Genomic DNA, 15,113 nt, shown 5'->3' on the forward strand with positions numbered 1-15,113 from the left:
GCCCTTCTCATTATGGCCAGTCTGCAAGCCTTTCCATGTTAGTTTCCATGAGGCAAACTTTTGGCACGGAGACGGTCCCCATTTGATTCTTCTAAGGAGTCTGTCTAACTCTTCTTTTGTAGCTCCAAAACAACGAAGAGTATACCGTGTTTTTGCACTAACGGACAACTCTAAGGTAAGGGCAGCATGGTCACTTTCAAACCGGGGTGGACTTTATAGGGGTAGTAAGCGCTATCTAAATGCAATTACAATACCATACAATACAATTATGTGGACATACGTTACTGTGGAAATCGACATTGGATTTACTAGTATTGACATCACTGTGAGTGCACAGGTTACAGCGTACTTAGGCATTGCAATTACAATGTACATCAATATTGCATTTATTGGTACTGCTACTGCTATTCGTGCATGCAGCAGTGTGTACATTACTATAGTATTTATTGATTGCAACAATGTCACCCACGGTGTATACCTGTACTTTTCCATTTAAGTACTACTTAGCTACGCCAAGGGCCAATGGTTTTGTCCATGTGCCATGGTACAATTAAGTCTGACATGATGCTGATCAAGCGGCCCCCCATATTAAAACAATACAAACATTTGCATGTCAAACATCTTGGTAATATCTGAAATGCTGAAATTACATGCCATTACAGAATTCCAGACATGTCCACCTCACCCCAGTTGAATGGGAGCTGTCTAACTAGAAGACAAGAAGTTGGAAATTGCATAAGATATAATGTTGACCATATGTAATTGCACTATTTACAATGCAATTTACAACTTCTTGTCTTCTAGTTGGTCATCCCTCATTCAACGAGGGTGTGGTGGACAGAACCTGGGGCCCCACTGCTACCAGTAAGTGTAGTGAGTACCAGTAAGTGTAGTGAGCATGTGTGCCATTTTCTGACGTCTATGTGTGGTGAATGTGAATAGTAATAATGTGCTGTGTTTTTGCCAATATAAATCACCTCCTACCATTTTGAAGTCAGTGTGGCAAGACAACAGAGCCTGTCCACTGAATAATTTGTAATGAACAGGGAGGAGTGTTATTGTGAATGTAGGGTCTATGTAAGCAGGCAAACAAGATCTAAGCATCTTTACATTTGTGTCACTATTTGCACATCTATATTCATGATGCTTTTGGCACTGTAACCATCATCTGATGCATAATCTGCAGGTGTTCAACAAAAAAACACTAGGTCATGCATAAAAGGGCATGAACCTAATGAATTAGGTGTCTACATATACAGTAGCAAAGTCACATGTTTGGTACTAAGCTTGTTGCGGTGGTTTCAGTGGCATATGTGCAAAATTGTGTATGACATAGGTGCAGACTATGTGCAATATTAATATGCAGACTGTATTACCAAGTATTAACAGGTAGGCATCATGAAATTGGAGTCCGATACAATGTGTGTTGTATGTCACATATATTCCATCAACATCAGCACACTAAGCTTATGCATGCTGCATAATTTTGACCTATCCAGCAACATAAGTTCAGTGTTACTGAGCATAAGTGTGGCCATATTGTACCCTCCCAGGCTCCACTACCAATCCCAGCCACACGGTGAAGCTGCTCAGCTTGAACTGCCGTTCCTTGGTGAAACATCATGCCAATATTTATGAACTTTTGCTGGACGAAGCCCTGGACGCTCTTTTCCTCACAGAAACTTGGCTATCTGATACTAGTATGGTATCAAGATCCTTAACACTTTCCGTGCTCATGACGAGCTCAGCTCGTCATGAGGCAAGGTTTCGCTTTGCTCATGACGAGGTCAGCTCATCATAACCACCGCAATGCTCCCACGCGGGGATAATTTCCCTGCTGTGCTGAACATTCGAAAACGGAACGTTCGAAAACAGCGCCACCGTGTAAGCAAGGCAGCGTCGCGTGCATCCCCACTCCCCCCCACACAGCAGGCGAATAAGCCCTGCAGTGAAGGCGTTAATAGAGGGTCTACGGGGGTCAGTATTGCCGCCGTCATTTATAAGTCTCTCTACCTGTGTTCTCTCGCAGGGTGTGAAGCTGCGCGTTTTGGGATTTCGCTCAATGCCAACTACACCCTGTCAGGGCTGTGATTTATCGCCCGTCGGGACCCTCTAAAGATTTTAGAACAGCTCTCATGGATGTTATAGGGGCTCTAGCCATGAGGACTGCCAACTTTAGCATTTTGGGGGACTTGATTCTGCATCTCGATAATCCTCATGATGTGGATATAGGCAGTTTCCTGGCAGATCTGGAGGCCTTTCAGCTTTGTCAACTGGTGTTGGGGTACTGGTACTGATGCTACTCATTCTGCAGATCACTTGCTGGACCCTGTCTTTACCAACTTGGCCCTCCTGACGGTCCACCTCCCCTCCCCTTGTATTGTTCGGACCACTATCTCATAGTTATGACACTCTCTGGTGTGGCACCGGCAAGCAGGATGCCTCATAAGACGGCCTTGGCACAAACTTGATGCTGTACATTTTCAAGAGCTTCTCTCTTCTACCCTTCCATGTCTCCCAGCTGACTGTGATCGGGCTGACAAATCTGTGTCGGTCTGGATTTCTGATGTGCTTGTTCAACTCGTCCCAGTAAAATGGACTATCAGGCGTAGCACCAGATCCAGTCCCTGGTATAACACAAAGCTTGCCTCCTTGCACAAAGAGTATAAGAGGCTGGAGAGAGCATGGAGAAAGAACTATGACCCAAATCTGAAAAAGCTGTATGATGCACCTATTAAGCAATACCATGGGCCTATTCAAGTAGAGCGGGCCATCTATTATGCGGAGAAGATCAAGTGCAGCACCAAGCCATCAAAAAGTATCTTTTTAATACTGAAAGATTTGAAATCACCTATTTTCTGGACTGTCATCTAATGATCAATGCGATGCCCTGGCCTTCTTCTTTGTGGAGAAGGTAGAGAAGATTTATCAATCCTTCCCCCAGGTTGTATCAGTTTCTGTCCTCATGGCCCTGCCCTCTACATCATGCTCGCTGAGTACTCTCCCCGCCATTTCTCAGGAGAAGCTCTCAGTGATTTGCAGGAAGGTCAAGTCTGGTTCCCCGTCTGACCCCCTGAAGCCGGCATATGTATTGAGAATTCTTCCTGTGCTCATCCCCCGCTGTGTCATGTGATCAACCTCTCTCTTTCCACAGCGATTGTGCCTTCCACTTGGAAACATGCTAAAGTGGTTCCTCTATTAAAAAAACTAATTTGGATGCACTAAGTTGTAGAGTCTCTGCCCCATCTCCCTCCTGCCCTTGGTCTCGAAAATCTCTGAGGTCCACGTCAATGCCATTCTGATGGATTACCTGGAGGTTAATAATTTTCTAGACCTATCTCAGAATGGATTCCGCCCTAGTCACAGCACGGAGTCTGCTCTGCTGGTAGTAACTGAACATCTGAGATCGGCTTTAGATGCTGTAGCTTGTCGGCGCTGATATTGATTGATCTCGGTGCCGCGTTCGATACGGTCTCTCATCAGATTTTGCTCAGGCGCTTGGAGGTGATAGGCATAGCCGATGGCGCGCTGGCTTGGTTCACCTCCTTTTTGTCTAGGAGGACTTTCCATCTGATCGCCCCTCCTTTTTCATCTAGAGTCTATGCCGTCAAGCGGGGGGTCCCTCAGGGCTCGGATTTGAGCCCCACCCTGTTCAATCTGTATATGCAACCACTGGCAGCGGTGGCTAAGAACAGAGGGCTTACGGTGGTGTTGTATGCAGACGATATCCAGTTGGTAGTCACTCTCACCGACGATACTACTCGAGACGCATGTAAGTTTTGCAGCGATCTCGAGGCTATCGCTGGGTGGATGACTGACAACTGTTTACAACTCAACGCCAGTAAGTCTGAGGTTCTGTTAGTTGGGAGAGACCCAGAGCTGTGGTGTGAGCACTGCTGGGCCGCCACACTGGGGGTGGCACTCGCCCCCAAACAGGCGGTAAAGAACCTGGGGGTCTGGCTGGACTCTGCCCTTAACTTTAGAACTCAAACTAAGGAGGTGGCTGGAACGTGCTTTGGGCTGCTGCAGGGGCTTAAACACCTTCTGGGCTTCTTCGATCCCTCAGTCAGGCAGGTTGTTGTCCAGGCTCTGATTTTGGCCAGACTGGACTATGCTAGCTCCCTCTACATCGGAGCCAATCAGACTAAGATTGTTAGACTTCGAAGGGTTCAGAACGCTTCTGCCCGAGTGCTCCTAGGCGTACCAAGGCGATGTTATATCTCTAATGCTATTCACAGCCTTCATTGGCTTCCCGTTGCAAGGCGTATTGAATTTAAGGCCCTTTGTATCACTTTTAAAATTCTCAACTTCTCATCGCCCAGCATTCTGTCTGACCTGCACTCTTTCTGTACTCCCTTCCGTTAACTCCATTGCATGGGACAGAACCTGGTGGTTGTCCCTAGGGTGAGGAGGGAGCGTGCTAGTGGCAACAATTACATTATTTGTAGACACATACCTGTCCCTGTAGCTATGTGTAAAATTGCAATCCAAATAGTAATAACGTGTATCACAGTGTCTGCAGGGTAGACATCACAATCTTACCATTTTAGCTATGATAGATGCTGCATATGTTGTTGTGATGGGCTAAAGTTTCCCATATTGATGGATTTGACTTTTGATCGACAACAAAAGGACAAGACAATACATGGCTCCATATGTTTCTATAAGGTTGTGTGTATATTACAATAGGAACTTCTAAATCTTCAATTTCTTACCCTACCCTGTGGTATGACTGTTAAATGCATCCTCCGGGGTGCTTGAGTCTCCCTCAGACTAAGCCATGTCATCACTATGTGAAATAGTGTGACATAGGAAAATTTACAGTGATGCCCTGGAGGCAGCAGGGATGTAGGCCTACTAATTAGGTGAACATGATGTTGCCTAGCTCATTACCAGAATGACTGACTGATGCACATTTTGAATGTAGATGCAGACATGGCAGCCTTCTGATTTCCATGACATTTGTAATTATCAAGGAAAATATTACTGAAAAATAGTTACTATTACTAAAACTATTACTGCAAAAAACATAGGTTTAATGAACATTATAAAACCTTTGAAATTCTCAAAATAAACATAGGTTTCAGGGGCTTTATAGTTAGAAACTAGCATTTAAAAAACATTGAAATTCACTGAAAAAACCATAGGTTTCAGGCAGATTATAGTTAGAAATTAGCATTAAAAAAACATTGAAATCCACTGAAAAAAACACCCTGCAAATGCGCCCTATGGCAGACTACGGAATGGGGATGAAGTCCACTTTACTACTAAGGGACTTTGGTGTCTAAGAAGCCCTCCTGGTACCTCCTGTAAGTCCTACTCAGCGGAATTCCTGAGCGCTGGTCGGAGGCCCAGCACCCATTCTCCACCACTCTGTAAACGTGAGTACTAGTTAAAGAAGCATTTGGAATGTTTCACATTTGAAAGAGTTAGAGCTATTGGCATTGTAGGTTTAAACGTTTTTTACTAATGGTTTTTGGTGTAGAGTGGATGTACGTTGTGTGTAGAGGAATTATGTGGTATGTTGTGCAGTGAAATTATGTGAATAGAAATTATGTGGTATTTATTATAGAGGAATTATGCGGAGTGGATTTATGTGTTTTGGAGAGTAATTATGTTGTATTGTAGTCTGTGTTGCAGAGTGGTAACCTCAGGTTTTGTCTTTCTCATTTCTATAGAAGCTAAACTATAAACTCAATGAGACACAAAAAAAGAAGGAACCACTGAAGAGTATTTCTGAACTTAACTGGGGGTATGAGCTGGGCTACTGGAATTATGTGACTGTTCAGCTGCACCAATTTTCACATACTTAAACATTTTCAGCATTTGCAAGCTTTTCCATCACCTGCTGCCTAATCTGCAGATATGAGCATAAAAAAGCCTTGTTTCTAGCTCAAACAACTCAAATGTTCCCAAACAGGCAGCGTCATATGTTACAGCATGGTGGAAGGCCCTTTGCAAAGCTGGAATGGTCATGTATAGCAAAATGTGGGTGTTAAACTGGTACTAATGGTGCACAAACCTCTTTTCTTTCTGTGCCTCTCTTGCCTCTTTCTGCATTTCTCTTGCTTCTTTCTGCACCTTTCTTCTTCTTTCTGTGCCTCACTGTCTTCTTTTTGCTCTTCACTCGCCTCTTTCTGCACTTCTCTTGCCCCTTTCTGTACCTCATTTGCCTCTTTCAGCACCTCTGTTGCTTTTTTTCTGTACCTCTCTTGCCTCTTTCTGCACTTCACTTGCCTCATTCTGCACTTCTTTTGCTTTTTCCTACACCTCTCTTGCCTCTTTCTGCTCCTCTTTTGCTTCTTTGTGCATTTCTCTTGCCTCTTTCTTCACTTATCAAGCTTCTTTCTGTACCTCTCTTGCCTCTTTCTGTATCTCAAGGGCCACTTATGCACTTCTTTTGCCTCTTTATGCACCCCTCTTGCCTCTTTTTGCACTTCTGTACTGATCATGTTTCTTTCTGCACCTATCTTGCCTCTTTCTACACCTCTGTTGCTTCTTTCAGCAATTCTCTTACCTCTTTCTTTACTTCTCTTGCTTGTTTCTGTACCTCTCTTTTGTCTTTCTGCATCTCTGTTGCCTCTTTCTGCACCTGACCTGCTTCTTTCTGCACCCCTCTTGCCTCTTTATGTACCCTCCCCTCTTTCTGCACCTCTCTTACCTGTTTCTGCAGCCTTGTTCCCTCTTTCTGTACATTTCCTGCCTGTTTCTTTACTTCTCTTGCCTCCTTTTGTACCTCTGTTGCTTTTTTCTCTACTTCTCGTGCTCTTTCTGCACCCTCTGTGCCTATTTCAGCACTTCTGTTGCTTCTTTCTAAAATTCTCTTCTTTCTGCATTCCCCTGCCTCTTTCTGTACCTCTCTTGCCTCTTTTTTACCTCTTCTACCTTTTTCTGTACCCCTTTCTTCTCTCTTTGCACCTCTGTTGGTCCTTTCTGCACTGCTCTTTGTTCTCTCGGCGGCACCTAACTTGCCTTTTTTTGTACTTCTATAGCTCGGATGCTTCTTTCAGCAATTCTCTTCCCTCTTTCTACACGTTTCTTCCTTCTTTCTGCACCCCTCCTGCCGCTTTCCTTACCACCCTTGCCTCTTTGTACACCTCTCCTACCTCTTTCTGCATCCCTCTTGCCTCTTTTTGCATATCTGTTGGTTCTTTCTGTACTTCTCTTTCTTCTTTCTACACCACTTTTGCTTCTTTCAGCAATTCTCTTGCCTCTTAGTGCACTTCTATTGCTTGTTTCTGTACCTCTCGTGCATATAGCTGCACCTCTGTTGCCTCTTTCTACACCTCACTTGCTTCTTTCTGCACCCCTCCTGCTTCTTTCTGCACTTCTCTTGCTTCTTTCTACACCTTACTTGTCTCTTTATGCTCTTCTCTTCCCTCTTTGTGCATTTCTCTTACCTGTTTCTGCACTTCCCTTGCCTCTTTCTGTACCTCTCTTGCCTCTTTCTGCACTTCTCTTGCTCCTTTCTGCATCTCTCTTGCTTCTTTTTGGCCTCTACTTCCCTTTATTGCATCCCTATTGCCTCTTTCTGCTTTTCTTCTGTCATTTTCTTCTACTCTCTTGCATCTTTTTGCACCATACTTGCCTCTTCCTGCACTTCTCTTGCTTCTTTCTACATCTCTGTTGCTTCTTTCAGTAATTCCCTTGCCTCTTTCTGCACTTCTGTTGCTTATTTCTGCACCTCTCTTGCATCTTTCTGCACCTCTATAGCCTCTTTCTAAACCTCATTTGCTTCCTTCTGCACTGCTCTTGCCTCTTGCTGTCTTTATTCCTAACTGCAGAGGTGATCGCCTTTCTCTTAACCCTACATGCAGCCGTGTACCACGGGGTTCCCTTACTATCGGGTTTGCTCTTTAGTGGCCCTCTATTCACACCCATCTTAAAGAAAGCCCCAATCTTCGCTACTAGGTTTTTATAGGAGTCCGCTAATCTGAAATTTGGGTCATACATCTTCATGGACTCAAAGGCCACCAGATCACTGGTTTCTGCTTGGATTAACTCCTTAATACTGGAAAGTTTATCCTCATAGCACCGTACTTTGTTCCATTTTAGTTTCCGGTTACAATGCGTGGGGGTTAGTTCTTTGGTAAGCATTAGTGGGCCCTTCCTCAATACCACTTTGTTTAGTCCTTTGATTTTCATACAAAGTGGATTATGATCGCTGTCCTGCGATTGCATGACCTCCATATCTATTAATTTCCCCCAGGAGCTAATGTCAAGCAAAATATAATCAATGCGTGACGGACAGCTCAATCTGTTGTATGTCATAGCCACATTTGGGTCAGAAGGTGTCCTCCCATTAAGGGTACGCAATTTATATTCTAAAGTTAAGGCGTTCAGTTGGATCGCTCTTGCGGACCATTTCTTTATGGGAGCCAGACTTAGTAGGGGGATGGACTGCCTTGTGTCCTCATCACTAGCTCCCACCAGGTCTTCTTCTGCTAGGGGTTCATATGTGCAGTTCATATCACCACCTACTATAATAGTGGCCAAAGGGTGGATATCTGCTAGAGCTGCCTCAAGTACTGCTATTGTTGAGGAAATGTGTCCCCCTGGGGTTCCCCTGGCATATACGCAGAACAGTTCTACAGAAGATGCTGCTTGGGGGCCTTTAAGGGAAAGGTGCAGTATGTCCTCTAAGGGTAGCCTGTGTACCGTAATAGCCCAATTTAAGGCCACGCTAATCCATATATGGATACCGCCAGATGGATCCCTACCATAGTTGCCGGTATCAAGTAGGTAGCATAGTCGTTTTTGTGGAGAGGTGTCACACTCCATGTTTCGAGGAACAAACAAATCTCAAACTGGTCAATAAATGTATTCCATTCTGGGCTTTCCAGGTTTTTTTTGAGACCCGCTATGTTCCAAGATACAAGGTTGATTATATTTGTGTTCTCATCTGTATTTTTAGCGGGGGCTTGGAACTCTAAACTTTCCTCCACTGCACTTGTCTGGTTGCTCTCTAGGGCACTACTCATTCCACTCATCCCCACAGGGGCTTTGATAGGTAGGGGCTCCTCCCTGAATCAGAGTTATTCATGATGATCTTATGCTGGTGCTCACTAGACCGTGGTGAGTGGGTATAAAGTGCGTTATGGGGTTGCGTGCCATTCTCTAGTCAATCGATATTGTTAAGATTTGAGTCATCGCTAGAACTAGCTTTAAACCATAAGGGTGATTGCCTAATTTGTATATTTGAGTGCACAGGGGGTGAAGTTCTGTACTCAAGAGACATTAGGCTTTCCGCCAGAGCCATATTGTCCAAATGGATTTCGATACAATCGGTTGTTGAGTTAGACAAGGACAATCTTGAAACTTTAGTCAGGTCTTCCCTAATTACTGACCTGCACCCTCTCACGTGGCGCAGACAGTGGATGGCTTTATTACAAATGGAATCCCTGCTCTCGTAAACATTCGAGTTTAGCCTTGGTCCCCCTGTCAAATAGATGGTGGTGTTTCTGGGTTTGTAAGCTGTAATTCCCTGGACAAGAGATCCTTTGGCCCCTCTCATTACAAAGCGTTTCCCCCCCTTGTATCACTCTCATATTGTCTCAAACCCGGGGGAACCTTGGTTCCATTTAACAAGCCCTGCTGCTTAGCAGCCTCTACATAAGTAGACACCACAGCTGGCCTGATGATATTATGTTGTGGAGCATTTCTTGCCATCTGGCCTCCTAATGACGTGAACCCAACTGGAGTGGCTACCTGCTTGGGTGCAGGTTTTATCGCATTAGGCATCCCCATTGGTGACTGAGTGTTTGGGGCGCCCGGCCACCCCATGGTGGTAGGGCCAGTGGCTTGTTTGGATGTTCCTGAGGCAACGTTTTTTGGGGTTACTGCTGGAGCTAACGACTGAGGCACATTTTCTGCTTGCTTGCCCCCCCCTCTTGATTAAATCTGCAAGCATTTTCTTAGTTTGGGCTAATTCTGTTCCCAGAGACCCCATTTTCTTTAAAATGCTTCCTTTGAAATTTTGGCAACTTGAGCATTCGACTGTGTTCTCTAATGTTTGTTTTCTAGGTTCGGTGCCTTGCTGTACAACATCTAGATTCCCCTTCTAGCACAGCAAATCTATTGTTACATCGAACCTACTCATCTCCTACCAGCTTATCGTCACCCGGATCAGGAACCTCAATGATTTCTGGCGTAGCCTCCCCTTTTCTAGCCTCTTCGTAGCCCAGTGATGTTTGGTCGGCCTTGGGGGATATTAAAGCTGGAGGGGGGAAGTGAATTACTGCCACAGGGATTTTATGTTGTGATTTTTTTAAAAATATGTTTGAAAATACTTTGATCTGCTTCCGAGTTATGCCCTTGATTGGGCTATCTAAGCTACCTAGCTCTTCAGCATTGGGAGCCCCCTTCAATATCTCCTCACACTCCTCAACAATTAATTCAATACTCGAAAGCAGACAATTTGATGCTACATGTTGGTCTTTGTTTTTTTTTACTGTTTCCCTTTTTTTGGATTAGCAGCATCGTTGCCCCCATAAGTTGCTTTCCTTTTACCCATTGCTGAGAATAGCACCTTTCTGCTATGGATTAGATAAACCCCCTTATGCTAACGTTCCCGAAGTCTGTACCTTGATAGCGTGCACCCCCTTTTTAGTTGATATATCGATGTACCTTACAACAGGGGGGTGGCCTGGCCAGCCCTTGTCTGTCCTGGAATGTCACAGACTGTCCCGCCCTTGTCCCGGGCTTCTCCCGGCGACGCCTGCGCACGTCCTGCGACACGGGGGCTCGACCTGATTTTCAAAGCGCCTCCTGGCGCGTAATTGGCAGTGTCGGCTGATGACGATGCCGGTAGGGACTCTGGGCCAGGTAGTCCGTTTCCTCTGCTCAGCGGCCGCTCTGGTTGTCTAGTGGCGGCAGCGGGAGGGAGACCACTCGAGCCCAACACAGCACTCCTTCTGGAAAAAGGTGAGGGAAATGACAATCTCCCGAACATGCAGGACATTCCCCGCTCCATCGGTGCTCGGCCTGATTTTTAAAGTGCCTCCTGGCGCGTGATTGGCAGTGTCGGCTGATGACGATGCCGGTAGGGACTCTGGGCCAGGTAGTCCGTTTCCTCCACTTAGCGGCCGCTCTGGTTGTCTAGTGGCGGCAGCGGGAGGGAGACCACTCGAGCCCAGCACAGCACTCCTTCAGGAAACAGGTGAGGTTAATGACAACCCCCTGAACACGCAGGACAGCCCCCGCTCCACCGGGGCTCGGCCTGATTTTCAAAGCGCCTCCTGGCGCGTGATTGGCAGTGTCGGCTGATGACGATGCCGGTAGGGACTCTGGGCCAGGTAGTCGGTTTCCTCCGCTCAGTGGCCGCTCTGGTTGTCTAGTGGCGGCAGGGGGAGGGAGACCAATCGAGCCCAGCACAGCACTCCTTCGGGAAACAGGTGAGGGTAATGACAACCCCCGAACCCACTGATGCATACATATTTTTGATGCACCTTGAGACCTTATGGTGCTCCATACCAAAAATACGTACATCCTGGTCAGTTCACAGTGACATATGGCAGTGCAACGTTTTCGGATGCGATTCTGTAGCAACGCAGCGATGCCTCAGTTCTCATAAATATGCCACTTAGTTTATATTTAATACAAGTTTATGCCCCTCCTAGTTCCTTCTATTCACATGATTATTCAAAATTACATGAGTGCTGGAACCTAAAACCTGGAACCTAAAACCTACAATCAAGATTAGTAGCCATATCTTTGAGGCTGCTTCCTAAGTCTAATATGTGCAAACATATTTTAAAATTGTAGAATATTGATTGTTTCAGTACTCACCTCATTGAAAGCATCAGTTATAAGTTCAGAGCAATCTTTGTAGTAAAGATCATAATGTGGATGCAAAGAGTACATCGCCAGGCAGCCGTTGGGTTTGAGGACACGATCTGATTCTCTTAAAAACTCCTCTATGTTGAACCAGTGAGCAGCAACAGAAGTAGTGATCAGATCTACAGAGCTATCTTCTAATGGCAAATTCTCTGCAGAGCCAACTCTAGAAAAGAAGAGAAAAGATGGGTTTACTTATGAAAAAGAATTTCAAAAGTTGTGCAAGGCATAGGCTTTCAGAGACCTAACAGTGCACTCTCTAGGAAGCTTGATAATAATATAATCGATGCCTCTAGTGCCCCACCAAAAATGATTTCAATCACCTGATGACTGAGGATGGCCACTCTAAATTAACATATGCTTGGGGCATAGTAATTAAATCAATATTAATTATGGATTTAAAAGTAAGAAAAGGGGTTATTAGTAGAGAAGAAAAAGGTTAGAAAAACAGGTGACCAAAAAGCAAAACATCCAGCACCATCTCCTTACACACACGTTGGCCTGCTGATTCTCACAGGGAAGTGATAGCCACTATACATGGGTATTTGTTACCTTGTCAGCAATTACAAGGGGAAAGGGTTTCAGACGAGACACCCTACTCACCAGTTATCGACTACCCTAAACCTTATGTTGGCTGACTGCTGCTTCTATGTTGGATGTATCTAGGTCACTAATCACCTACATGGACTAAAAAGAACTAGGCCTACCCTTTTCCTGGGTCACGTAACACTGTACCCACACTCCTTTGGACAAGGGTACCGTCCATCAGAACTGATGCCTCCATACTGGCTAAGTCTAGAGCCTATTCCATGGTTCACTGGCTGCTTCCCATTCTGAAGATTACTCCACCCAGTACACTTTCTCATTTGGGTCTCCACATCCTGAAGATGCAGACTCCTTTGAACTTGTCCCATGGCACACTGCTGGGGTTTGTATCTGTCACTGCCCTTTCGGGATGACTTTCTTCCTTAAAGGAGAATAGTCCATTTACAACAATTGGTACCTCTCCCTTGCAGAGAGACACTGTTGGCCTGGCTCCTGGCAGGATCTCAGACTGGCCTATTTCTCAGCACCACACTGGCAGTGTTAGGGGATGAACACTGCCTCTTGCCCTCCCCTAGGTCGCCCCACACAGAAACCAACCTGAGTACCTAGACCCTATTTTTCATCTTTGCTGCGAGAACTGGGCCTATTAAACCCTTCTCTCAGAGAGATGCAAACCCCTATTGGAGAGTCTTGGGAGAGCCCATGAGCCGTGGTCAGTGTCTTCCAGGTCGACTTCTTTGAACCCTCCAGGCTCCCAGCAGTGGGCTGGGAGATCCTCTAGGGGCGCTAAAGACCCATTCCTTGGAAATTGAGTGGTGACTCTATAGGTCACACTGTCACCAACTTAGGACACATGTCCTATGCTTGGCACTAGTGGTGGGCAGAGCCTGTGGAGTAGCACTACAAGGGTTCCGCAGAGTTGCATAAAAACTCAGTGTAATTTCGTGGAATTCCATGAGCAGGCAGACTTGATCCACTCGCCATCGCCGAACCCTAGAATATGCTGAACATACATGGGCCAGAACTGGTGAACTGGCAATCAGTTATGAAGCAGCAGTGGATGCTTCTGTGACTCAGTCTCTGGTGGCTTCAGGAGACACTAATTCTGCTATCTAACCTTTTTGAAGTATCTGGCATTGGGAACAGCAGCTCTCACATGCGTTGTGAAAGACTCATACTATTTACCCAGTTTAGAAGCATTTGTTTTTGTATTTTGTCTTAAAGTGATAGTGGCAACGAGTAGCGCCAGTCTAATTTTATGCTCTTTCTCCCCTACATTTCTTTCACCAGGTTGGCAAGGCCTCTTACCTTTATTGACCCCTTAGACCATTGTAAACAGCCGTGTGATTTGGAGATTTTGTAGACACGTAAAGGCCACCCGAGCGGAATGAGTTGGATTACATTGCATGGCACTGTTATTTCTTTGAGAACTCACACAGCTGAGATTCTAGCTGCTGCTGTCTGAGGAAAACAACATGCACATGTTTTATAGGTATATAAAGTAATAGGAATGCTATCAGGATGTTGAATTTCTACTGCTCTGGTGAAGAGTGTCCTGCCACTTATCAGTGATCAGTGATCTGCTGGTAGAATGGAAAACAAAATACTATTAAAATGGGAAAAAAATTGCAATTTATGCAATATGCACTTTGTATTTTTGAAAAAGAAAATCAATAAAAACATTTTAAAAAAAAGAGGAAATATAAAACATTGCTCAAATAACCTTCTACTTTGCATTGCAGTTAATATGGGTAGAAAGATCTGCATTCGAGCCTCACTCCATATTAATTCAAAGTATTGCAAAAAAGCTGACTGACAATAAGAAAATGTATAACTTAATCTGCCAGGCCCAATTTCTAACTTAAATTGACAGCATATGTGCTCAGAGTAAAATCCTTATTCAAACTAAGAGCTGGATTCCTTCTAACATCCGTTTAAAACAAGCCTACTTTGATGGTCGCATTTATTTCTAGACATCAAATGGCAAACATATATTCAAACCACACAACATATTATTTCATACAGAGATTCTCTTGGTAGAATACCATACACTCTGCCCCAAAACCTCTCTACTCTTCTTCTATCAACCTCATATTCCAAAATTAGTTCCTCAGCAATTTTCAGTTATCTCAGAGCCTTGGATCAAGGGATGATGTGGAACCATCTCAAATTGAATGCTTCCAAATTTGAAATACTCACGTATTGGGATTGTAAACATTATGACCCACTCGCTGCATGGCCTTATGATCTGGGAACCCCACCTTTCCTGACCTACGCTGAAGAATTGCGACACAGTGCCACTAGAGTGAAGGCTCTTTTCCCCTGGATGCATGTTACCAGGTTTATTGGAGGATGGCACATGTTGGATTACATATCCCAGAATCCTTTGGGACATACTGCTGGTAGAAGGATAAGGAGACATGTGGATTTCCGCTGCTATAAAGCCCCTCCCCTTCCTGGGGTTGGGGCTTGACAATCTCGCCTTTTTTTGAGTTTGAGTAAGCGGATGGTATTCCCTCTGGATTTCTGGTTTGGATTAGTTGTTTCCTGCTGAAGCTCTTTCGTCAAGCAAGGCAATTGCTTTCCGAGGCCGGGCTTTCTCCTAGGAGTGTTCCAGCTGGCTCACATTAATCACCGTTGCTGACATTTCTTCATTCCGTAGTGTTTTTTTTTATTTATTTTTTATTTATAGAAAACCTTTATTGCACCTCGCAGTAATACACAGCTGTTGG

The 15,113-nt window shown here is 44.9% G+C and overlaps 1 protein-coding gene across 1 annotated transcript in view; it reads right to left on the reverse strand.

The window, feature by feature from the left end:
* Nucleotides 1–15,113, reverse strand: part of LOC144767612 (putative methyltransferase DDB_G0268948) — a 217,774-nt gene that overhangs the window by 136,067 nt on the left and 66,594 nt on the right. The window contains exon 3 of the mRNA XM_078651015.1: nucleotides 11,788–12,001. Coding sequence (XP_078507141.1) covers nucleotides 11,788–12,001 — 214 coding nt within the window. The remainder of the gene's footprint in view (nucleotides 1–11,787; nucleotides 12,002–15,113) is intronic.

Source organism: Lissotriton helveticus, chromosome 7 (assembly GCF_964261635.1).
Source record: "Lissotriton helveticus chromosome 7, aLisHel1.1, whole genome shotgun sequence".
Classification (NCBI taxonomy): Eukaryota; Metazoa; Chordata; class Amphibia; order Caudata; family Salamandridae; genus Lissotriton; species Lissotriton helveticus.